Source organism: Puma concolor, chromosome D1 (assembly GCF_028749965.1).
Source record: "Puma concolor isolate L17-30 chromosome D1, mPumCon1.1.hap2, whole genome shotgun sequence".
In the NCBI taxonomy this organism is placed as follows: domain Eukaryota; kingdom Metazoa; phylum Chordata; class Mammalia; order Carnivora; family Felidae; genus Puma; species Puma concolor.
In genome coordinates, this window is record NC_141676.1 from 56,977,047 (window position 1) to 57,001,231 (window position 24,185).

At 54.6% G+C, this 24,185-nt stretch overlaps 1 protein-coding gene across 3 annotated transcripts in view; it reads right to left on the bottom strand.

Moving 5' to 3' along the window:
- Positions 1 to 24,185, bottom strand: part of PDE2A (phosphodiesterase 2A) — a 95,133-nt gene that overhangs the window by 22,368 nt on the left and 48,580 nt on the right. For all 3 annotated transcript variants that reach the window (XM_086678224.1, XM_086678228.1, XM_086678227.1), the window contains 2 exons: positions 10,273 to 10,362; positions 6,230 to 6,318 (listed from right to left, as the gene is read on the bottom strand). In XM_086678224.1, the coding sequence (XP_086534350.1) occupies positions 6,230 to 6,318; positions 10,273 to 10,362 (179 nt within the window). The remainder of the gene's footprint in view (positions 1 to 6,229; positions 6,319 to 10,272; positions 10,363 to 24,185) is intronic.

Consider the following 24,185-nt stretch of genomic DNA (forward strand, 5'->3'; position numbering starts at 1 on the left):
GGGGAGCCAAGCAAAGGCCAGATGAGGAAAAGAGAGGAGGTGGCCTACAAGCCTCCTGATTAGGAGGTCACGGCCTCTAGAGAAATTGAGGACTAAGAGGTTGAGCTTCTTGGTAAAGTTCACGCCACATTCTGAACTGGATCCATTCACTCCTGGCCTCTTGGTTCAAAATCTACAAGACCCAGTGGGGTGTCCCACCTTCTAGCCCTCACACGCTGGGCTATTAGGCTCCGGGAGTGCTAGGCCCCAGCTCTGCCCTGTCCAACTGTGCCAATCACCCCAGGAAGGAATAGGAATCTAGGGTGGCAGGAGGGCAATGCAGCCATGGTCCTGGAGACTAAACTGATAAAGGCGGGGTCTTCATGGAGGCAGGGGCCAGGCCACCTGGAGGCAGGTGACCCTCAGCCAAACCCCTCTTGTCGAACTCACCCAGCCACTTGGCCTTGCACTGTCTGGTTACTGGGCAACCACAAGGTGGCGCTGGTCCCTCCGTTGCTGGTCAGTAACAGCTGTAGTTTCATCTCTCTGACCCCTGACACCCCTCCTCCCCCAACCCTGCCCCAACCAGGGGCTGGCTGCCTTGGCTTTGCCCTCTACCCCACACCCCAGGAACCTGATGAAGCCTTTCTTCTTTTCTGCACAAAACTCCCTCCTCTGTGCTCATGGCTCCATGACTCTCCAGCCCCAACTCTATGAGCTCCAGACCCCAGATACCCAAAGTCCTCCTGGAAGCCTGCCCTGGATGTCCCGAGGTTGTCAAAAGCACCCAGTCCCAACCTGAATTTATTCTCTCCACCACCAAAAAGTGGCACAACCATCCCCCGGGTCCCTTGTGGCTTGTCCACAAACTGTCCCAGCTACCTCCCTCTTCCTCACTTCCCCCATCCAATGAGTGAATCACCTCCCATGCATCTCTCACAACTGTTCCCCATGGAATTAGTATCAGAGAAGGCTTCCTGGAGGAGGTGATGCTGAGTTGGGTCAAGGCAGGCAGGAAGGGATGTGCAAGCAGATGGAACTGCATGTGTAGAGGCTCAGAGGAGAGAAAGAACATGTGTCTGCCGGATGGCCCAACTGCAAGAAGATTAGTGTGTCTGGATGGCTTGGAGCGAGGCTGGAGAGAGCCCTGAGGAGCTGGGCATGATCCTGAGGGCAGTGGGAACACCAGGAGGGACTTGAGTTGGGGAAAGTAAAGGTCAGGTTTGCTTTCAGGCGCATCAGTTTAGCTGCTGGGCAAAACTCTCACTACAGAGGGAGAATCTGAGAGACTGGAAACCTCTTGTAAGGGAGGGCCTCTGGTCTCAGTGGTTCCTGGTCAGCAGAGGAGAGGCGGGGCTTGGGCAGATCAACCTTGACTGAGCCCACATCTCTCACTGAACACTGGGGCCTCCCAGGGGGTTAAACCCTCAGAAATCCTTAACCTTGGCACCTTGCTCTGCAACCTGCCTTCCCTGGTCTGGCCACATCCCACAGTCCCAGGCAGGTCTGTGCCGGGCAATGCTCACCTCAGCCCACCCCCCATTCAAGCCCTTTTCCTCTGCTGCACCCTTCTCAGAACTGTTGTCCCCCTGGAAGTTTTAAAGACACCCACAGACTGGAAGGGGAAAGGGAGGGCCCAGGCTGAGTCTCCTCCACCTAGATGAGGGTGGGTGTTTGTCTACCCTCACACCCCAACGGCTCCTCCCTCAATTTAGGACCCTCTGCCCTGCCTCATCTCCCCTCCTGATGACTCCAGCCTCCTACCTCCACCTGCCAAGCTGATGGTGGGGGTGAGGGGACTCCACGCCAGGGGCCAGCTGTACAGGTTGAAGGCTAATGACTCAGCCCTGGTGCCTGGGTGGTCATGGCTGTCCCAGTGACGATAAAGACAGATGGGCACAGAGTGAGGAGAGGAACGGGCGTGTACTTTATGACGGTTCTGTTCCTTTAACAATTATTTGTTTAGTGGCAAGAGTGGAGAAAAAGGCTCTCTGTTGGTAGGGTCAATGGCCTGGAAAGAGCTGAGTGCCCAGGCCCCCTTCTACTCCTCTGAGCCCCTTCTTTGGTGAGGTTCCATCCCCTTTACTGAGCACCCCCCCCCCCACCTCCTAGGGCCTCAATCTCTCTCTGACCTTTCATCTCTCTAGGGGACAAATTATGATTCAGCCCAGAACCTGGACCCTCCCCTCCCCTTCCCTCTCCCAGAATGTGAGACTCCGGAGATGGGAAGAGACTATTTCCTGTGTCCTTTGAGACAAATCAGAGGAACACAGATTCTGCGGTAAAAGAGGACCAGGTCAGCTCTGAGGAAGGAATGTGTCAAGGTTGGGCCCTGGGACCCCCAAATGGTAGCAGAGGGAGACAAGCAGCTGGGGCGGGTGTGGGTGGTGTCCCCGTGGCAGCTGAAAGGCCCCAGACTCTGCCACTCTCAGCATTGGGTCACGAGAGGCTTCAAGGTGGCAGGAGACACACACAATAAGAAGGGGAAGGTGGCAGGGCTGGGGACTGAAATAGGCTGGGAGATTGAGGGGCCTCCAACAAGAGAGAGACGAAGACTTCCAGGAGGTTCTCCCCTCCAGTACTTGGAATTCAGAGCTGGACCAGCCCTCAGACATTGTCGTGTCTTACTGTCTCCCAGGAGTGGACGGGGCCCAGCGCGATCTCAGGACACCCCCCCGGATCCCAGGTCTCCTGACTCCCAGCCCGTGTTTCTTCTTGTGGAAAGACCCATCCCTGAGGGAGGCTGTCATGGCCAGACACCTTTTCTGGAAATTGGATCTTCCTTAGTGTCAGGGAACTATGGAGCGGGCCTCCTAGAGCGCCTCCAGCTGGGCTGTGGGAGATTAGGGAAATGTGGCCGGTTGAGATGGAGCCACACAGGGAAGGGCTTTGCTAGGGACAAGAGGGCATGAGCCAGCACGAGGGGGGCAGGGAACCCAAAACACTTGGTGAGGATGAAACACCTGCGAGCCCACAGGGGTAAGGGGGCAGTGGCAGGAGGGGCCTCCCCATTGTCCCTTGGATGTCTCCCCTGCCTCCCTCATACTTCCCTGAGCCCGTCCTCTGCCCCTTACCCCCGGGTCCTTATCTGTCTTTATGACCCGACTCTATTCACACCTGCTGCTGTTTGCCAGCCCTGCCAGCCCTCCAGGGTTTCCTGGAGCAGGGCCCCCTCCACTGGGCATCTGCCTCAGCCTCAGCCTGAGGCAGGTGCCCAGTGTGCTGCTGGGGCCAGAACTGCAAAGGTCACCATTGGAAGGACTCTGTACCAAGCCCCATCCATTTTATAGAAAAAGACTGAATGAAGCAAGAAGGGAAGTAATTTTCTCAAGGTCACCCAGATGGGGAAATTGAGACTTGGGGGTGGAGGGCAGCCAGCAACCACTGAGCTCTGACTGTGTACAGGGCACTGTGTATCCATTACTTCATGACACCAAAAGACAGGTCCTACTGTTATCTCTGTTTTAGGGATAAGAAAACAGGCTTGGAAGTGGACACAGGGAGGCAGCAATGGGGCCAGGGTAGGATCCAGGCCTATCTGACTCCCATTCCAGTGTTCTTCCCTCTTCCACATACCGAGCTAGGTCTTAGCCCTTGTCTAGGGGGTGGGCTCAACACCAGACACGGAGAGGGCAAGCATAGCACAGATTTCAGAAGACGGGACTGACCTCAACCTTCACCCCCCATCCTTACCAGATTGAAGGAGCTTTGATCTCTGTGTCCCCTGGGATGTGTACTGCCTCACCCCTCTTGCCCCTTACCAGCCTCTCCTCCTCTGACTTCTCTGATTTCTGAGCCCTGTCTCCCAGCAGGCACTCACCTCCCCATCTCCACTGAACTCTGGGCCAATTGCATTGGAACATTCACTTTTTTAAAAAAAAAATTTTAATGTTTATTTATATCTGAGACAGAGAGAGAGAGAGAGAGAGAGAGAGAGAGAGAGAGAGAGAGCATGAGTGGGGGAGGGGCAGAGAGAGAGGGAGACACAGAATCCAAAGCAGGCTTCAGGCTCTGAGCTGTCAGCACAGAGCCCGATGTGGGGCTCGAACCCACAAACTGTGAGATCGTGACCTGAGCTGGAGTGGGTGGCTCAACCGACTGAGCCACCCAGGCGCCCCAAGGAACATTCAGTTTTAATTGCCTTTTATTTCTTTTTCTTCTTCCCTTCCCCTTCCCCTTCCCCTCTCCTTTTCCCTTCCCCTCCCCTTTCCCCTCCCCTCCCCCCATGCTCTCCCCTCCCCTCCCCTCCCCTCCCCTCTCCTCTCCTCTCCTCTCCTCTCCTCTCCTCTCCTCTCCTCTCCTCTCCTCTCCTCTCCTCTCCTCTCCTTTCCTTTCCCTCTCCCCATCCCCTCCCCTCCCATTCCCTTCCCTTTCCTTCTTGTTACTTTTTCCAAAAGCTTTACTGAGTCTGAAGTGGTTGTGGGGGCAGGGGGTCAGGGGATACTGAAAGAGCTGCTGATGCAAAAGATCTGAGACCCCTCCAAGATGCCTGGACCAAAGTCACCCCATCCACCCCCCTCACAGCAGAAAACCTAAGGGGAGCATTTGCAGGCTCAGAAGGGGCGGAGTAAACCCATCATGCTCCCCTCCTGCTTTCTGAGCCCATGATCCTGCAACCCTCTCCCAGGAAGGCCTTCCTGGGCCACTTTGAGGAAACTTCTTGGATGGAGCAAGCTCATATGAAGCAAAGCTCTTAGCAGTAGGTGTGCTGGCTCAGAGGAGAAAGGGGGTTATTACAGCATTCTTTTTCCTTAAGATTCCAAAGACCTTCCAGCCCTATTTTACAGTCTTACAGAAGGGACCGCAGAAGCCAGAGAAGGCATGGCCGGCTTGGTTCACAGAGTCCTTGAAGGGAGTTGTCAGGAGATAACTGAAGGGGACAATGTCACTCACCGCCCACGCCATGGGGGAGCCAAATGGGAGAACCGGAGGTGGGAAAGCTCTTGGGTTGTTGGAGAGGCACCGGCCCCTTCCATGGGGAAGGGCTAGAGAGAGGCCAGCATCCAGGAATCCAGGGTCCCAAGTACCAGGAGGAGCCTCAAAACCACCCACATCCCTAGCCTCAGGAACCTCTGGCATCCCTAAACAGCAATTCTTTCCATGGCTTCTGTGAAAGGAGAGCGTCTCGCCAGTCTCAGCTACCACCTGAAAAAGCCACATTGCTGGACTGCTTGGCCTGTTGGAAAAGCCCTCCCCTTCTAGTAACACCCTCACTGGTGCCCACTGGGCCCTCAGCTCCCAGCCTAGTGCTCCCTGGGCCCATGATGGCCCTGCAGTGCTTACGAGGCAGCGACCATGTCCTCCGTGGCCTGCCTTCCTCTGGACCAGCACTCTTGCCTGTCAACACTTTCTCATCTGACAAGCTCCACTTCCCCTCGCTGTCTCCCAAATGGCCAGGAGCCAGGAGACGGTGTCCCAGGCCTGCCTCTGTCTCACACCAGGTATGTGGCCTTGGACACGTCTCACGATGTTTGCCCATCTGGAAGATAAGGAGGCTGAATTCAATAGGCTCAGAGGTATCAGGGGACCACAGAGCACTGAGCCCGATGTTCCTAAAGTCAGCGATTCCAACATTCTATCATAACAAAAGTAAAACCAGACCTTTAGCATTTCTTATGGATTCAGTTTTAAGTGCTGTGTTAAGCTCATTTAATTCACCCCCAACAACCCCATGAGATAAGTACTATTATTGCTATTTACAAACAAGAAAAGGGAGGCACAGAGAGGTTGAGTACCTTGCCCTAGGCTATACAGCTAGTAAAAGGGAACTGGGATTTGAACCCAGGCAGTCAGGCTCAGAACCCACAGCAGGACACTGTCTCTGATCTCCTTCTCCCTGCTCTCACATACCGGGTTGACACCATGTGCTCCCGCAGGTCCAGCATTCTGTGATTCTGTGAGAACTTCCCAGGCAGTTCTCAGAGCCTGCTGGGTTCTAACTGATAAACTGCAGCCCTGACCTTCTGAGACTGGGCTCTGAGGAGGCTGCAGCAATTTAGAAGAGCTCTCCAGGTTTCTAGAAGAAAACCTACCAGTTGGCCCTTTCCCTGTGCTGTCCACTGCCCCAACACGAGAAAAGACACTGCTTCTCCCCTCTGGGGGGTGTCAGTGACCCAGCCAAGGAACCCCAGCTGGCAGGGAAGCTGAGGTCAAGGTCAGGTGGGGGAGATCAGACTGGATGACTTTGGAAGGTCCCCCAGGCCTGAGATCCTTGACTGTGCTAGAGGCAGTGGGGTGCAAAATGGCTCACCGGACTTTCCCCTCCTGGGGCAGCTCATGGGGGGGGTCCTCACACACCAGCCGGGACTCCCCATCCAGAAGGTAGGTGTAGACAGTCTCCTAGGACAGAAGGCACTCATGAGACCCTATATAGAGCCCTCCCAGCCGCCCTGTCCCAGCCCAGACATGGATCTGGGTGACAAGGTCACAGACCCTCTAGGAGTGGGATCAAGCATCTGTTTGTTTTTACTCCCCAGGTGATTCTAACATGTAGCCATGGTGGAAAAAGTCCCTTATGAACTTACACCTCGCCCTCTCCTCTTGGAGGGGGTTCTCTGGGCAGGCAGTGACCCGTGACCCTGCAGGCTTTCCTTGTCTATCACCCCAAATCCAAAGTGCTGGGGAAAGAGTCTGAAGGACTGAAGGTGCAGACAAATCTCACCCACCACTCACCTCAGTTTGCTGGGACTCTAGCCTCAGCAAACAACTGACTGGTCTACGCAGGGCTAAATGCCAAGAGGGGCTCAGAACACCCTGGAAGAGTCCCTCCTACCTCAGAGACACAAGTAATTCTACAAGAAACCACACACTGTGACTCAAGCCAGAAGGACTTCCCGGAGGAAGTGACCTTACATCTGTAACTACAGTAAAAATGAAACACATTCTGGGAGTCGGTGAGGCACAAAGAGTGGCTTCTGGGCCAAGTAGCAGGCAGGCAGTGTAAAGAGCACAGAGCATTTATGGAACTGACAGGGGAGGCAGGGGACACAGGAGGTTGTCTTAGGGTCAGCAGGGCCTATAAACATTTGGAGGAGACTGCTGTGAGCCCTGAGAGAGAGGAGCAGGTGCGCATTTTGGAGTGATCACTCCCCAGAGTAAGATCAAAGCTCTCTTCGAAGCTTGTCAAGTCTTCAGCTTGTCAGTCTGCCTTCCCCAAGGGCCCAGAGCCATTTTGGCCTCGGTTGCAGGCCAGGTCTTGGCAGAAGTGGTTGCCCTCACGGCAACCCCACTACCCCACGGGTGAAAAATCGACATCCCCTCCAAACAGGACTGGTCACCCCGAGGGATCCGTAACCAGCTCATTCAGCCCAGCCTCACTGAGCGCCCCACCGTGCACACTCTGGGTGCGGAGGGAGGGAGACCCAGAGGCCGGTGCTGTCCAGAAGACCCTGAGGGGTACCCACGCACCCAGGTAAGTATCCCGAGGGGCGCTGTTTCCTTGGTGCGGGGCAGGCAGGTCTCTCCTCTCTGCTGCGCTACCAGGGAGGGCTTCTGGAGGAGATGACACTGGAGCCAGGCACTGAAGGCCCACCCGTAGTAAGTGTGCCAGTAAGTGTGGAATCCCTCTCAGCTGAAGTAGCGGCCCTTCTGCCACTGTGGGTGTCCACAGTCCTGCCAGCCACTCTTGTTGTTTTTGGCTGCCCCCGCCCTCCCAGCCCCAGTTCCAGTCCTGCTTCCAGAGAACCTGAGCCAGTTCATTGGTGGTATGGGCTGGGGATGATAGGGCCTGAGAAGAGTGACAGGGGCAAGTCACAGGCCAGAACTGGAGGCCCCTTGTCCTCCAGGGTAAGGGTCTAGGCTGGGAGTTTAGGGATGGAGAAATCAGTGGGAGGGAGGCCTCTCCTCATCTATATCCAGCCTCCTTCTTGTCCTCCAATCCTTGCAGCAGCCAGGGAGGGGCCTGAGGGATTTGGCCCAAAGAGGTTAAGAGACCACCCGGCACACAGGGTCACACAGTGAGTCTTCCCCGGGCAGAGAGAGAGGTGGGTACACAAGGGGTGGGGAGCCTGGGAGGACAGATCCTCATCACTTCCGGATGTCCCTCTATCTCCCACCCCCTCACTCTCAGCCCTCTGGGTTAAAATTAGCTGAGTTTATTGGAGAGAAGGAGGGAACCATTTCAGACACATCAGCACCATCTGCATTCGGGGCTGCCTGCCACAATGGGTGCTGATGAGGGAGCCAGGTGCCAGAGGCTCTCCTCACCAAGGAGGAGTATGGAGACCCCTCCCCCAGCGCCCCACCCCTCCCTGGGGGCTGAGCAGACACCTCCATCTCCCTCCCTCCTCTGAGGACTGAGTAGACCGCCCATCTGTCCTTCCCCCCACCCCCACTCCACTCCCTGGGGGCAGACCAGACCCACCCCCTCCAGTCCCTGCCCCCATTCTCTGGGAGCAGACCAGACCTTCCATCTCACCCCATTTCCTGGGGGCAGAGCAGACCCTCCCATCTTCCCCTACTTCCTGGCGGCGACAGGCCAGATGTCCCCTCCCCATCCCTGCCCCCACTGTCTGGGGGCAGACCGGACCTCTCACCTACCCATCTCTCCCTGGGTGCAGATCCTCCCATCTCCCCCCACTTCCTGGGGACAGGTCAGATACTCCCCCCCATCCCTGCTCCCACTCCCTGGGGACAGACTAGACCTCTTGCCTACCCACCCCTCCCTGGGTGCAGATCACACCTCCCATCTCCCCACCCCTCCTGGGTGTGTGTTGGGGGGAGGGGAGGGACTGAGACCCTCCATGCAATTAAAGCAGGGCTGCCCAAAGTCAGGGCTTCCCTAGCTCATACAGGTCTCTTGGATGAGTTGAGGTAGACATGTCCCGTTGTCCCAGGAACCTAACTGTCTGAACCACAGCTGTCTTCCAAGCCCCCAGCTTTGGAAATACAATTAATCCAGTACAGGGCATCTACACTGGCACAACCACCAGGCACCCTGCCTATGAAGATGTAGCCAGTCACCTCCTCTTACCCCTCCCAGGACAGTCTCAATGGCCACAGAGGGGCCCAGGGCAGCCTTGCAGATGCTGACCTGCTAACCTCTCCACCCCCTCCTTTCCAGATGTTTCTCCACCCCAGGCCAGATGTTGCCTCAGTCCTACCCTTCTCTGGGAGGATTTATTTTTGGGCTCAAACACACCACCCACTTCCTACCAATTTCACACTCAATAAAGCTCACTCATTAGCCCTCCTCCAGGGCTCTGAACTTCTAGAAGGTTTGAGAAGGCAGAGCAGAAGAGAGAGAATGGGGATGCTTAGGTGCCAATCCCCCTTTGTCCCTGTCATGCTGTGTGACCTTGGGTGAGGTGCCTTCCCTCTCTGGGCCTCTAGTGGTTCATCCATCAAGTAGATTCAGATATGATAGGCTTGCAGGGGTGGAGGTGGGGGTGGAGGATGTCACGTTTTGGCAGAGGCTGACTCTGGCTGGTGTCTAGAGTAGGGGAGAGGGGATTCCAAGCTGTGGGACCCAGTTGAGGCGTCTCTTCCTCCTGGAAGTCTTTAGTGCTCCTTTGGCAGGTTCAGACGGTGCTCCCCTTCCCCCCACTAGGCTGACAGCTGAGACAGTGCTGCTCCAGGTCTTCAGGGCAAGTTTACTTGTCCTACAGCCTAAGGTGTGAGCAGTAGCCACTGGAGCCAGGTTGGGGAATGACTGGGGGGTAGCTCAGGAGGGGCGCAGTTCCCTTACCAAGGCACTCTGAGCCCAGACAACCAAGGGGACCAGGGCCCAAGCAGCCACCCTCCACCTGCCCCTAATCTGCAATCATCCATGGTATTGGGGCAGGTCAGAGAGAAGCCTAAAGGTTTCTAGAGGTCACCTTGTCCAGCTTCCGATCTCCAGGCAGGACACTTTAACTTCACACGACTCACTCAATAAAGCTGAGCCTCATTCTAGCACCTCTGGAATGGGATCTGGGATCAAGGAAGTTCTTCTGCATGTCTACCCTCAACCCCTCCAGCTATATATTTTAAAGCCCACTTGACTCCACTATGTTCTAGCTATTATCCTAGGAGAATCCTTTCCATTATCTGAGACATGATCTTTCCAATGAAGTTCTAAGTCCCGTTCTGTCTCTGATATTCCAGAATTCCTATGTAAGTTCATTCTTTGGGACTTAGCTTCAGCCCTTCTCTTCCAGAATGCCCTCTCAGAACACTTACCCAAACCCTTCCCTTCCCTGCGAGAATCCTCTGGGCAGGGACCCTGCCTCTTCCTTCTCAACTCTGTGTGAGGTACACAGTAAGGAGCTGGGCAAAGATTTGGGAGGTGGGGAAAGTGTGGGGCAAGGCACCTACCACTTTGGGGAGCACAGCTGAAAGGGCCTCCTTGACAGCCCGCTGGAAGCCCGCGATGTGGATGACAGAGCCCAGGCTCAGCAAAGCATCCTGGAAGAGAGAAAAGGGCAGTGAGGGTTTTTTCCAGGCAGGCCAGGGCAGCCCCATCTGCCCAGACAGCTATGAGCACAAAGTCCCAGCTTAAACCAGAGCCCAAGTCTCTCAGACACTTAAATCCCAGGATCTTAAAATCTCAGAATCCAACAAGTCTTACGGCCCTAGAGTATCCAGGTCCACTCATCTTACAGATGGGAAAAGGGGGCTCAGAGAAGGGCCAGGGGCTTAACATGCTCACAGTGAGTCAAGAGGTCAAGTTTAGATTAGCTCCCAGGCCTCTTGTCCTTTAGCCAAGGACAACTCTGGCATAGTAGGGAAAGCACAATCTTCCATATTAAAACAAAGCAAAACAAGCAAACAAACAAAACCTCAGTTTGAATCCTGGGAGCTAGCGAGAGCCCATGGGGTGCATGAGCCCACAAGGTGAGAGAAATACAGTTGGGCCAGCCCCTGGCAAGATAGCGGGGGAAGGAGAAGTCAGCCTTGACTGCCTCACAGCTTTCCCATCCCAGGAACAGGCCTTGTCCTTGGAGAGCCGGAACAGAAGAAAGGTCCACGCTTCTCACTCTATTAACTTGGCCAAGCCACAGGGATCAAAAAGAAAGGTAATGGAACAGGGGATCCAGGGCCAAGGCAGGCTCATGACTCATACCGTCCACTCAGCCATGCCCTCCCCACAAGCCCTTGAAGTTCCTTTCTGTGGATGGCTGGGTCTGTATTCAAAAAGCAAAATGGTTAACTGTAGGAGGAAGGCGACATGGCTTGGCCCCCATTCATATAAAAATGTTACGGGGTTGAGGGTCTTAGTGAACCACAAACTCAGTCTGAGCCCATAGTGTATGTGTGGCTGGTAATAAATTAAAATGCTGACACTGCAGGCCATATTAATAAAGATCTGTTATCCCAAATAGGGAAGATGACAGTTCTCCCACCTCTATTGGCTGATTAGATCATCCCCAGCACATTGCGTCCCTCCCAAGTGAGGACAAGATGAGACTCATTCACAGGTGACCCATGTAAGGAGGGAACTAGAAACCAAGTTTTGCATGTGACTGAGACTGGAGAGTCTGGGGGTGCCCAGCCTACAGCAGAGCAGACCCATGGGTCACAATCTTTGACTCCAAATCTGTCAGGCTTTCCTGAGCAGGGGACAGGACTCCGTGGCCCCAGGGACAGCCTGGAGACCCATAGGTTTAAAAGAGGCTGGCCTTGACCCAATGGGATGAAGGACTTTTATCTACGCAGAGCCATGCTACATAGGCATCGGCCACCAGGAGACAAGGAGGAAGTAAGCTGCCTATCCCTAAGGGTGTGAAAGAATGGACGAAGTGCCCATCTTTCAGAGAGGCCACAGATGGGAGTCCTGTACTGGGGTCCAGGCTTCAGCTACAGGTTTCACCCTTGCATGTTCTTGGCTTCGGTTTTCTCCCTCATTCCCATGGCCACCCAGTCCTGTTTCCACGAATGGGCGGCAGGGGTGGACTCGCTCCCTGAATGCTCACTTGGCATTGCTGTCCCCAAACCCCAGCCTCCCTCTGATCCCTCCCACTGCTCAAGAATGAAGACACATCTTGGTCACAGAGATCCATTTCTGCTGTTGGACATCAGAAGCTGCTGATTCCAAACATTATAATCCCCAAATTGGGTTAATTGTCCTTTAACCCTTAGGCACTCCTCATCCCAGTTCACACACTCTCAGCACCACCTATACCCGGCCACACAGCCACAGATTTCCACATCTCTGCAGGAACACCCAACATGCCTTCAGACACCTCCAGGCACACACACAGGTGCAGCTACTTCCTTATGTGTTCACAGGGCCAGGACTTAGTAACAGCTGCACACACAATATACACATAAGCTGGCGTGGCCTTTCGAGGTCAATTCTGCAGACTAAAGAAGGGAGAAAGGGCTCATGTCCCAAATAACCTCCAAATTAAGTCTGCCAACCCAGGCTCCTCAGGCTGAGGCTCCCAGGGCAGGACCCCAGAAGGTGGTGCTGATTTAGGTCTGTTCCTGCCTGGAGGTGGGGGGATTAGGAGGTGGAGGGTAGTCGAGCTGAGCCCTGTGGGGCCTTGACCTCCAGTGCAGTTTGATTAAGTATATGCCATAGAAGTTAGAGAAGTGGGGCCAAGCTCTGCTATGGGGGCAGAAACTCTTCAAAGCCATAATCTTGGGACAGCTAAGTCTTCCCATTTGACAGATGAGGAAACCAAGACTCAAAGAGAAGGAATGTCCCATTGGTGGTCAGCCAGCCCATCAGGCAGCACCAGGTCCACAGCACAAGTCTCTGCCTGTCCAGCCCCAGTCTGGCTCCTGCTCTGCACCCGCCCCCCAGCTCCCTTCCCAGGGGGCTTAGAGAGAATAGTCTGTCCTTTGTTCCAATTGGTGGGCACCTCCACCTGCCCTTTACTGGGATTGGGGAATGCCCTGACCTGTCCTTTACTGGAATTGGTGGGTGCCTGTCTGGCCTTTGTTCAGATTGGTCAGCTTTCTATGACTTTTCAGACGAAGGGCAGGATAATGGTGGTGACGGGGGCACAGGAAAGGAAAGTTGGGGCAGCAGCAGAAAGGGGCTTCACATCCTTGGCCATCGTCCTTGGCCAGAGTGGGCAGGAAGCAGACATGGCTGATGAAGCCTGAGGCTCTCTGCCTGGCATCCTTCTGTCCATCTGCCTCCTGGCCCAGCCCTGCCCAGCCTGCCCCAGGAGGGGGGGTGCTGGGAAGACCACTTTCATACCTGACTCTCAAAGGGGCCTTCAAGCTTGCTCAAATGCCACCTCCTCCCTGTATCCTTCCCAGATCTCCAAGCAACTTCACCTCCACTGCATCAACTCAGGGAAGGAAATAGCTCAAATTCCAAAGCCCATGATGCAAAGGACTCAGAGAGCAAAGTGGCTGCCTCCGTGAAGGGAGAATCAGTGGAGCAGCTGAGAATGCACACGCCTCTGTCCAACACGCATGCACACAGCTTCACACAAACAAGCACGCACATAGATAAAAACACAGCCACATGTATAATGCACACACACGCACACACACACAGAGCCCAGGCTCAGAGTGGAGTGAAGGAGGTCACATTTCCTGCCCTCTCAGTTTTTTTTTTTTTTTTGAACAAACACCAATATAAATATCAGCATAACAACCAGGCAATTTCCCAGACCCCAGGGGAGAGTTTGTGGTGTGTAGAAAACAGCAGCAATTTCCAGTCCTGTCCCAGATTGACTACAGAAACTCTGTGGCCTTAGCAGGCCCCTTTCTTCTGAGTCTCAGCTTTCTCATTAGTAAAAATGGGTCCTTCCAGCTCTGCACATATAGTTCTATGGTTTTGTAGTTTAACACGTTGTGGATGGATGGATGGATGGATGGATGGAGCCTCCCTGCTTTCGCTGGCTTCCTACCTGCAACTCTGTGGTTGGAGATAGGGCCAGTCAGCACTGTAGACAAGTGCTGCTCTGGGAGCACTAGTCTTTCAACCCAGGTACCAAGAAAGGGGAGTCTGTTATGAGTCAGGGCTCCTGCGGAGCCAGTAGTGTGGCTAGATCGGCATCTCTATACTTGTTTGAGCAGGGGAAGGGTCTAGACTAAATTACTTCTGATTCCTTCTTAGTGCCTAGGATTGTAAAAGCCAGAGACCTTGGCCTTAGCCCTTCTGGTGCTACCTGTGCAGAGACTGATACCCATCCTGAGGGTCAGCATCACTGTCACAAGCTGCCCTCCGCTCTCATCTTCATGAGTCTCTATGTCTTTTCCCACCACTTTAGACCCTTCTACTGCTCTCCCCACTGCCTGGAACCTAGAGCCTACCTCTCCCTCTGTGGAAGGAAGCCTCACAGTGCCCCTCTTGGTGGCCTACAAGGTAATAGCATCAAACCCAACGGCCAAGTCCCTCCTAAGACTCAAGTTGTATTACTGGGACTGGCCATAAGGACTGATTCATCTAAATCTGCTTGTTCTAGGTCTCCTTTGTGGCCTGGGGGGGGGGGGGGGGTGTCTCTCTGTGGGTCTCGGTATCCCCTTCTCTGAAGCATGGGTGTTCTTTAAGATCCCCAGGGCCTTGGAGCCCCTCTTTGCTTCTATCTTTCTTTCTTTCCCTCTGGGCTGTGTGTCTCTCTCTCAGGCCCTGTCTCTCCCAATCTCTCTAAGTGGATCTCTCTTCTCTCCATGCCTCCCTTAGTTGATGCCCATTTCTGTCACAGGCTGCTCTCCTGTCATAGCCCCATGAGGGTCAACATCTTTTCCCACCCCAAGTCTTCTCTCCTCTCAGATGGCTTCTCTTCCCATCTCTCCCCTGCATACTCCAGCCCCCACCCACTCCTCCTGCAAAACCTCCAAGCAGTCCCCCTTGAGAACTTCGGGAGAGAGCACCTGACCCATGATGGGTACCCACAGAATGGGAGGGACCCAGGGAGACAGCCCAAGATGGGGGAAATCAGGGGTGCCAGGGCAGATGCCATCTACATTCTCCTGCTTCCTGACCCCTGTTTTGGTGATCTATATATACAGTCTCTTATTTTCCTGGACAATGGGGCCCTTCTAGGGCAAAGAAGAATTTGTCCATCTCTGTGCCCAGCACGGACAAGCCGAGCTGCCGTATGAGGGTGACTGACAGAACTCCCCAGAGGAAGCCTCCCAGGGGTTCAGAGCATGGAAGCCCCCTTTGGCTGGGCCTCAGACCCCAGCCTGGGCTCCAGCACCCCAACCTGACTCTGCGGCTCCCCACAGGTGCCCAGCCCTCACAGCGTGCCCAGCCCTGCAGAGTTAAGAGATGTCAAGGAAGAACAAGAGGCAGGCCCTCCTCCCTTCTTCCGCTTCTACCCATGCCTGCCGCCTGCCCAAGGAACCGCCTCTAACAGACACTCATGCCTCAAATACTCACAGAAGAGCTGCACCTTGGATGCTAGGTCTTGTACGCCTAGACCTCCCTTAACAAGCCTGAGCTGGGTCAGGAGCAAGGGAATAGGGAAAAGAGGCTTGGTGATCATTGGGAGACCTGATCAGAAGGAAGAGGCAGGACAGAGACCCAGGCCACAGTTGGAATAACACAAATGTCAGAGCCTGGCTTGACTGGGGCGTCGGACTTGGGGAAAGGGATGGCATCTTTTTCAAACACCTGCTGCGAGCTGGCCACCAGTGGCTCTCAAACATCTGTGCCCACCAGCATCCCCTGGAGGGCTGGCTATTGTACAGATCGCTGGCCTCGCCCCCAGAGTTTCTGATACAGTACGTCTGGGATGATGCCAAGTATTTCCATTTCCAACACATTTATAGCTGCGGCTGCGGCTGCTGTTGGCCCAGGGACCGCACTTTGAGACTCAGGGACATACATTATCACTAATCCTCCTGCGAGCCCTGGGAGGGGTTTGTTTTGTTTTACTGCTGAATAGTCAACATACACTATTACATTAGTTTCAGGTGCACAACATTGTGATCTGCCAATTACATACATTACAAAACGCTCATCGCGATAAGTGTAGTCACCATCTGTCACCATACTACATTAGTACATATTATGGAAGGTGCCTGTTTTGATCATCCTGTTTTGATCATCCTTGCTCAGGTGAGACCCGCCCAGCCTCTGAGGACAGCCTCCCAGTGGCTCCTGCCCCTCTGTCGGGGGGAATGGAACCCCCTCATGGAAGGTCCCAAAGAAGGGGAGAAGCGGGTTTGCTGGAAGCAGAGGGTGAGGTGGGACTGAGGGGTGGCTTGAGACAAAGGCCACCTGGAGCTCAGGAGCCCAGCCTAGAGTAAAGGCCTGTCCTCCGCCCCTCTCTTCTCACCTTTCTCCGTTGTTTACCCTTTTCCCCTCCCCCTCCCCTGCTCCTCCCCCCCCTCCCCCCCACTCTTTGCAGACTCCGGCTGCAGTTGTTACTCCAACAGGGCCGCGTCTCCAGCCTCCGAGCCACACTGGAGACACGTGCACTGTAGAATACACCTGAGCCCAGTCCTGGCGCCCGCACCCCGTGGGCGCTCCACCTCCCGGATGAGCTCGGCCCCCTCCTGCTGGCCCTTCCCCTTCAGTATGCCCAGCCAGCTCCTTCTAGGCCCCTCACCGTTTCTAAGCCAGTCTCAGCTTCTACTCCAGAGCCTGCCTCCCCCAACACGCCCTCCAATTGTCCCAGGCCCCCCTAGATCCCTCAGGGGCTAGGTTTGAGGATGGATGAAGGACAGGAGGACGGAAGGAGTTGGGGAGAGAAGGTAGGCTTGTGTGAACAATCAGCTCTCTGCAGTCTGACTCCCTGGAACCTCTCAGTCTCTAGCACAGGGTCTGGGGTCAGGGAAGGAGGGTTGAAGGGAATAACCAGAGCAGGCAGAGGGAGGGAGGCAAAGCAGAATGTGTGGCGGGGAAGATGGCCCTGGGAGGCAGACATCAGACCAAGGGGGGCCAGGACAGGCTCCTGGATTCCCTACCTTTAACTGCCTCATCCACATGGCAGGGTCAAGAGTGATCTCAATCTTCGTGGCCCACATTCTCCTTGAGGCCACAGCCTTCCTCCCCAGCATATCACCAGTGTCCCCCTCATCACAGCTGTCCCAGTCATTCTGATTTTTTTTTAATGTTTATTTATTTTGAGAGAGAGAAAAAGCACAAGTGTGTGAGCTGCGTAGGGTCAGAGAGAGAGGGAGAGAGAGTCCCAAGCAGGCCCTGCACTATCAGCGGAGAGCTGGTCACGGGGCTCAAATTCGCCAACCGTGAGGTCATGACCTGAGCTGAAATCAACAGTCAGAGGCCTAACCTACTGAGCCACCTAGGCACCCTTCTGTCTCGGTCATTATGATTACCTGATGCCTCTTCATCCTCCTCCGCTCCTGGCATAGCGAGGTAATCAAAAGGAAGCAGATGTAAACTCACTGGGAGTCAGTTATGCCATAAGAGAGAAACCTGGGAAGGAGGAAGGGGTGAGCTCCCTGTCCCCAAGGATGTACTAACAAGGATGGGGGCCATGGGGAAAGGGCTTGGTGAGCTTGGTCCGTCTCCAGCTCTGGATTCCTTGGCCCTAGATGTCTTCTAACCCTCCTCAGCCTCACCTCTCACAGTCTTCTTGATGGGTTGGGAGCTGGACAAAGAAAATCCAGGAGCCTCTGAAAGGCAGACACAGTGTCTAGAGCAGAAGAGGAGGATGGAGAGGAGTGACCCACTGGGCCAGTGTCAGAGAAGTTTCTGTCTCTGAAGAAATAATGACCAAAGGATCAACTGGGTACATGAATGGATGGACAAATGAATGAATGAGTGACCCACATCCCTACTCTGGGCCTCTGTCCAGGAACTTTTCATTGTCGCTGCCTTTCTCAGGCAAATCTGACCCTCTCACCGGCCCTCGTGCAGTCCTGCGCTCTCCCCATCCGGGCATGGGATGTGCTGATGCATTGCCACTATTTCCCATCGGGCTCCCCCAGCAGACTGGGAGCTTTTAGAGGCCAGAGGTTGTGTCCTGTTCCTCCCCAAGTCCCCAGCTTCATCCAGCTCATCACCGGTGTCAGGAGATATTTGCTGAGCTACAAAATGATCAGTTGGACTCCTGAGTGCCCAGACCTGTTGGGCTGTGAGGGGGTACATGCCATCGCTGAGTAGATGGTGGACCGCATGCCCTCTGAAGGCTCCCAGGCCAGGAAGATAGCTGAGAGCTCTCAAAGTTTCCCAAGTCTGGCACGGTAACTGTCTTAGAGAAGGAGCCTGAGGAATGAGAGTACCTTGTGTTGACAGCTTTTAGAAACTTTTCTAAGGCAACTCCATGGACCAGAAGGTCCTCTATGCTTCAGGATCATCTCCCAGTGCAGATGAGGCTGGGGACAGCATGTCAGGATGGAGGAGCTCTTCCCCCCAAAGGAGCACTATCACTGTCCCCTTCTTTCATGACTGAGGTCACTTCCTCCAGGCAGCCTTCCTGGGTGGGTCACTTGTCCTCCTCCCAGGCCTCCTGAGAATTCTTGCAGGACCAGTGCCTAGAGGGCCCTAGGCCTCAAGGAGCCTAATCCCCAGCTTGATGGGGGTAGCCTAGGGCCAGGGGAAGAAAGAAAGCACCTGCCAGGGCCTCACAAGGAGTCAGGAGGTCCATGGCCAAGCTCAGGGCACTTCAAGATACACTAGGCTCCCTCCCTTCTGGCACTGTTTGCCTTTGGGGCCCCTCCAATTCCTGGCTTTGGCCAGGGGATGGGCTGAGCCCCTCTCAGATGTGGGGTGCGGCTGGGTGTCTTTCTCTGGGCCAGAGGCAGGGTTTCTCGTCTCCCCTTCTGTGGCAGACAGAGTGCCCGGAGTGGGAGGTAAATCCCGGGCGGCACTAGCCTGGCATATAGGGTTAGTGTGGGCCTGCAGAGGGCAGGGTGCTGGTGGGAGGTAGAGGGAGGGTGAGCCTGGCAGAGCGTCTCCTCTGGGACAAGTCAGAGAGCAGGACACAGAGCCCCTGCCACCACCATCACCATTGAGGCCTGCCTTGGGGCTTTCCCTGACTGTGTCCAAAGTTCCTTCCCTGCCTCTCGGCCTCCCCAGGCTCTCTGTGTCTGTCCCTCGTACTTTCTGTCTATTCTCTGGTATGCACTTCTCCCACAGCCTTACTGCTGGTCCCATGACTGTATTTGGCTCAATCTTCGGGGCCTGGCCCATCCCAGCTGTTCCCCAGATCCCAAGGGGGTGGGGCGCGGGGGGGGGGCGTGGTATGAGAAAGACACTGGGACAGAGACAAGTTCAGAGGCAGAGGGACAGACACAAGAGCGAAGAGGGGACCCTGGGGACAGGGCTGGGGAGGCAGGGCTAACAGGGTTATAAAGCCTCCCCAGCCACTGACGGGGAGACCCTGAAGACAAAGTCAGAATTGGAGGGAAGACTGTTGTCAGCCCTTTCCCTCTGCACCGGCTCCTGCCCACCCCCTTCCTTCTGCCCCTGCAGGAATGTGTGAGCACTTTCATTGTTCCTAAAAATAGCTCTTCTTTATTGGGGGTTGGAGTGAGGAATCTTCTGGGCTGGGTTCATCTCAGGCATGCCCCTGCCTCTGGGCTCCCATCTACTGTGTGGGGCCTCTCTGAGTTGCCCTGGCCCTTACCCGTGGTGCTTCATTAAAAGGGAAACCTGACTGTATCCTTCCCTTGCATTAAGACTGCCATGGGCTTCTGGGCCCAGGATAGGCTCTGAGCTCCCAGGCCTGTTGGGAGCTATTTGTCGAGTGCTCAGTATCTCATAGTGGGGCCACTGCCTGCTCCTACTGGTTCCCAGGCTCTAACTTCTACCCAACTCTCCAACCTCACTCCCCCCACCCCTAAGTCCCTCCACCTCCAGGCCTCTCTTCCCCCTCCTGTCCTTTGAGGCCTCGCTCAGGTCTGCTGTGCTCACAACTCATCCCCACCGCCAACCCTGCCTGCCCCCCTCAGCAGCTCAACAAGGGCTGGGCCGCAGGGGCCCCCAGCAGATGCAGGCTCTGAGGTGCAGCCCTTCTCCAGGGAAGGGGAGACTGGTGGGGAGACAGTGCAAGCTCTGACACCCCTGAGCCCTCCCTGAACCCTGGGCCCTACTGGCCCTTCCTTCTCCTGTCCCCGGCTTTAGTTTTCTCTTCTGCACCCTAGGCCTGGAATGTCTCTCTCAATATCAGTCTCCAAGGGGAAGCCCATCCAGTCTCACCTCCTCCCTGCCTCCATTTCTCAGATGGGGAAATTGAGCCTCCGACAGGGGAGATGATGGGCCTGCAAGCTCATGGAAAGCTGGCCACAGGCCACGGGCCTCAGTCACTCTGCCTCGTCTCGCAAGGCCCCAGTCAGCGGGGCTCTAGAGGCAGAAGCAGGCACTTCACACAACCCACCCACCCCGCCCCCGCCCAGGGAAGGCAGGCAGGCTGGCATCCAAAGCTATTTGCCTTTGGAGGGCCCAGGAAGCTAGAAAACAAACATCCGGAGTCTCTGGAACTTCGACTCTCTCTCCTCACATCCCAAGGATCCGGGAGCCACCAAGAGGGTATGCCAGTATGTGAGCAAACACACGCACGCACACTCACACACAGCCCCGGACTGGGTAAACACGTGAGCCCAGAAGATCTCTTGGGATTGTGTGCTTGTGAGTCTGTGCAGGTCCTTTAGCGACCCAAAACCCTGAAAAGATGATGAGTCCCTACCCCTGACCTTATATTAATTTTATCTTGGGGAAAAAAAGATTAAAATCGCTTTTGTGTGACTTTTCTGATGGCAAATTCTGTATACGCTCATCAAAACTAATCTTTTTTTGTGGTGCCTGGGTGGCTCAGTCAGGTGGCACCCGACTCTTGGTTTCCGCTCAGGTCATGATCTCATGGTTGGGAGTTCGAGCCCCACATTGGGCTCTGCGCTCAGAGCCGAGCCTGCTTGGGATTCTCTCCCTCTCTCTGCCCCTCCCCAACCCCCAAAATAAATAAATAAACTTTTAAAAAAAACCTATTTTTTTCTTTCACTTTGTGGGCAGTTTCCACTTTGCCGGTGACCTAAGCAGGTGTGTGGCCTGCCTCTTAGTCGTCCGTCACGCACGTCCCTGTGGCCCAGTAGGTGACCACAGCAGACTATGCCCTGTGGGTCACTAGGAGAATGTCTGTGTGAAAGCACATGGATCTGTGATTCTGTGAGGGAGTGTGTGTGAGCATGACCGTGTGGCACCCCTGTGTCCACGTCTGTGCCTGAGCCATCTGCGTGCGCAGGTGACCGTCGCGGGCTGTGTCCATGCGTGTGTGATGTGAGCCTGCGTGTGCCCAGGGAGTGTGTGGCTGCTTTTGTCTCTGAATGAGTGTATGACTGAGAGGGTTGGTGGCTGCACAAGTCGGGGCTCTGATTCTCTGCTTCCGTGCACCCCCATCACTGCTTCCACCACTCATGCCAGACCAGGGCTCACATCCCTACCCTGACGCATGTCACCTGTGTGGCACTGGACAAGTCTTTTCCCCTTCCTGGGCTCAGTTTCCCCATCTATAGGATGGTACCTTCTCCCAGAGCTGCTGAGAGGACGGAAATGATACCATAAAAGCCTGCCTCTGCTGGCTTCCAGCATAGGCCACTTCTGTGCAAGTCAGACAGGGGTGACCCCAACTCTCTAGGCAATTGCAGCCCTGAGGGGCGTGGAATGGTGGAGGAGGGCGGGCTGGGTTTCAGCATCACCCCACCTCTGTGCAACGTACAAGGCATGAGGTGAGAGGCAGTGGCCCTGCAGGTGACTGAAAAATAGCAGCTCCCTTTCCTCAGCCCCTGCTCCAGGTGTGCAGCCTGGGACTAAAGGGTCTCCGACTCTGCGTGAGTGGGGTGGCCATGTTCCAGATGAGGCTCTGAAGACACCCACCCCCCCCCTTCCCCTGGGGCTCTGTCCCCTTGACCAGCCCTCCAGCTCTGCCTCTCCAAAGCCCCAAAGGGAAGCCATGAGGGGACTGACTGGACCCGACCTGCAGAGACCAGCTAGGCTGGCCGGAGGCTCAGAGACACCCCCACCCTCAGCCCATCTCCCATTATTGGAGAGGGTGACTGAGACACGGAGACGGTCAGGGACCCTCCCGGGGACACAAGTGAACCCAGTCAGGCCAAGCTCCTGTCTCAAGATCTCTGTAGAACAGACGCAGTTGGGGAGACCCAGCTTTGGACTCTGTTGGCTACTGAATGGGGTCCGAGGGAGCAGGTGGGGTTCCTGAGAGACAGGCACAACTACACCTGGGCCCTTAGCTGCTGGCGTGGACCTCCTGCCCATCCCCACCCGGGTCCAGATCCCCTACTGGTGTGATTAAGCAAATTATAGGGTTTTTTCTTGAGAAAATTGCATCGGCCTAATTGAATGAGGCTGCAGGAGCCTGGGCTGGAGGCTGACAGTGGGTGAGGATGGGGGGGGGGGCAAGATGCAGGGGCAAGCTGGCAACGTTAAGCAGGGGACAGAAGGAGCAAGGAAGGTGGGGGGGAAGGAGGGCCGTGGGCACAGGAGGACAGGATACCACTCATTCAGCACACCCATTCTGCACACCCGCAAGTGTGGGTGCCTGGGCACAGGACATGAGGAGTGGTGCTCCCCTAGAGACCACCGAGCGACTGCTTAGTGCCAGGTACTGCATTCATTTAAAAGTGCTGTTTCAATTTTTTAAATGTTTTTATTTATTTTTGAGACAGAGAGAGACAGAGCATGAGCAGGGGAGGGGTAGAAAGAGAGGGAGACCCAGAATCTGAAACAGGCTCCAGGCTCCGAGCTGTCAGCACAGAGCTCCACACGGGGCTCGAACTCACAGACTGTGAGATCATGACCTGAGCTGAAGTCGGACGCTCAACCGACTGAGCCACCCAGGCGCCCCCCCACAGCTGTATTTTATATGTGAGGGGATTGAGGCTCAAGACAGAAAATGACTTTTGCTAAAAGTCAGAGCCAGACAGGACTGTCTGACACCACAGCCCTTGCTCTTAACTGGTACCTGCTCTTCCTGCTGAACTGCTACCATCCTGCCTCTGGGAAGCCTTCGTAGGGAGTTCAGAGAACGGAGGGGGCCTCATACCAACTCACACTTGGCCCAGACAGCATTTCAGTCCATACAGGGCATTTCTCCTCATCTACACTATGATGTCTGTCCTGTCTCCGATGGTCAGCAGCTGAAGCTGGGCTGATCCCACATGGATTCCACACACCCCCATTGCCCACAGCACACTCATGACCCCTTTCACTCCCATGCAGTGACCTGTTCTGTGTCACACTCATCACCCCAGGATGACACACAGAGACAGGATCACTGTCACTTGCACATGGCGTGTCTCACATACTCAGTGATTCAGTCATCCCATGGCTTCTACATTGTCACACATCACTGAGGGTCACAGGGCCACTCACAGTGAAACTATCACTGTACCCTCACTCAGAGTAGCCATCAGTGTCAGACACCATGTTCCCAATGCTCCACAGTGTCACCCTCATATAGTGTCAAACACACACTTCCAAGCTGGCTCTACATTGCACTGTCACATTTCAGCATCAACTAGGACCTTCTGACATTAAAAAAAAAAAAACCACCTTTGGTGAAATGACATCATGTCTGGGATTTGCTTTAAAATACTTCAGCAAAGCAACCTATTGGATGAGAGAAAATATTTGCAAATCGTGTATCTGATTAGGGGGTAATATCCAGAATATATAAAGAAGTCCCACAACTCAACCACAAAATAAACAACCTGATTTAAAAATGGGCAAAGAACTTGAATAGACATTTTCTAAAGAAGACACACAAATGGTGAACAAGCACATGGAAAGATGTTTAACATCACTAATCATTAGAGAAATGCAAATCAAAACCACAGTAAGATACGACCTTTCCCCAGTCTTCCACCTGTTAGGATGGGAAAGAGAAAAGGAAGGGAGGGAGGGAGGGAGGGAGGGAGAGGAGCACCTGGGTGGCTCATTTGGTTAAGTGTCTGACTCTTGATTGGTTTCAGCTTAGGTCATGATCTTGTGGTTCCTGAGTTTGAGCCCCACACGATGGACTCTGCTCTGCACTGACAGTGCAGAACCTGCTTGGGATTCTCTATCTCCCTTCTCTGCCTCTCCCCACTCACACTCTATCTGTCTCTCAAAATAAATAAACATTTTTTAAAAAAGAAGAAAGAAAGAGGGGAAAGGAAAGGAAAGGAAAGGAAAGGAAAGGAAAGGAAAGGAAAGGAAAGGAAAGGAAAGGAAAGGAAAGGAAAGGAAAGGAAAGAAGTGTTGGGGAGGATGTGGAGAAATTAGAATACTGGTACACTGTTGGTGGGAACATAAAATGGCATAGCTGTTGTGGAAAACAGTATGGTGGTTCCTCAAAAATTAAAAATAGGGGCGCCTGGGTGGCGCAGTCGGTTAAGCGTCCGACTTCAGCCAG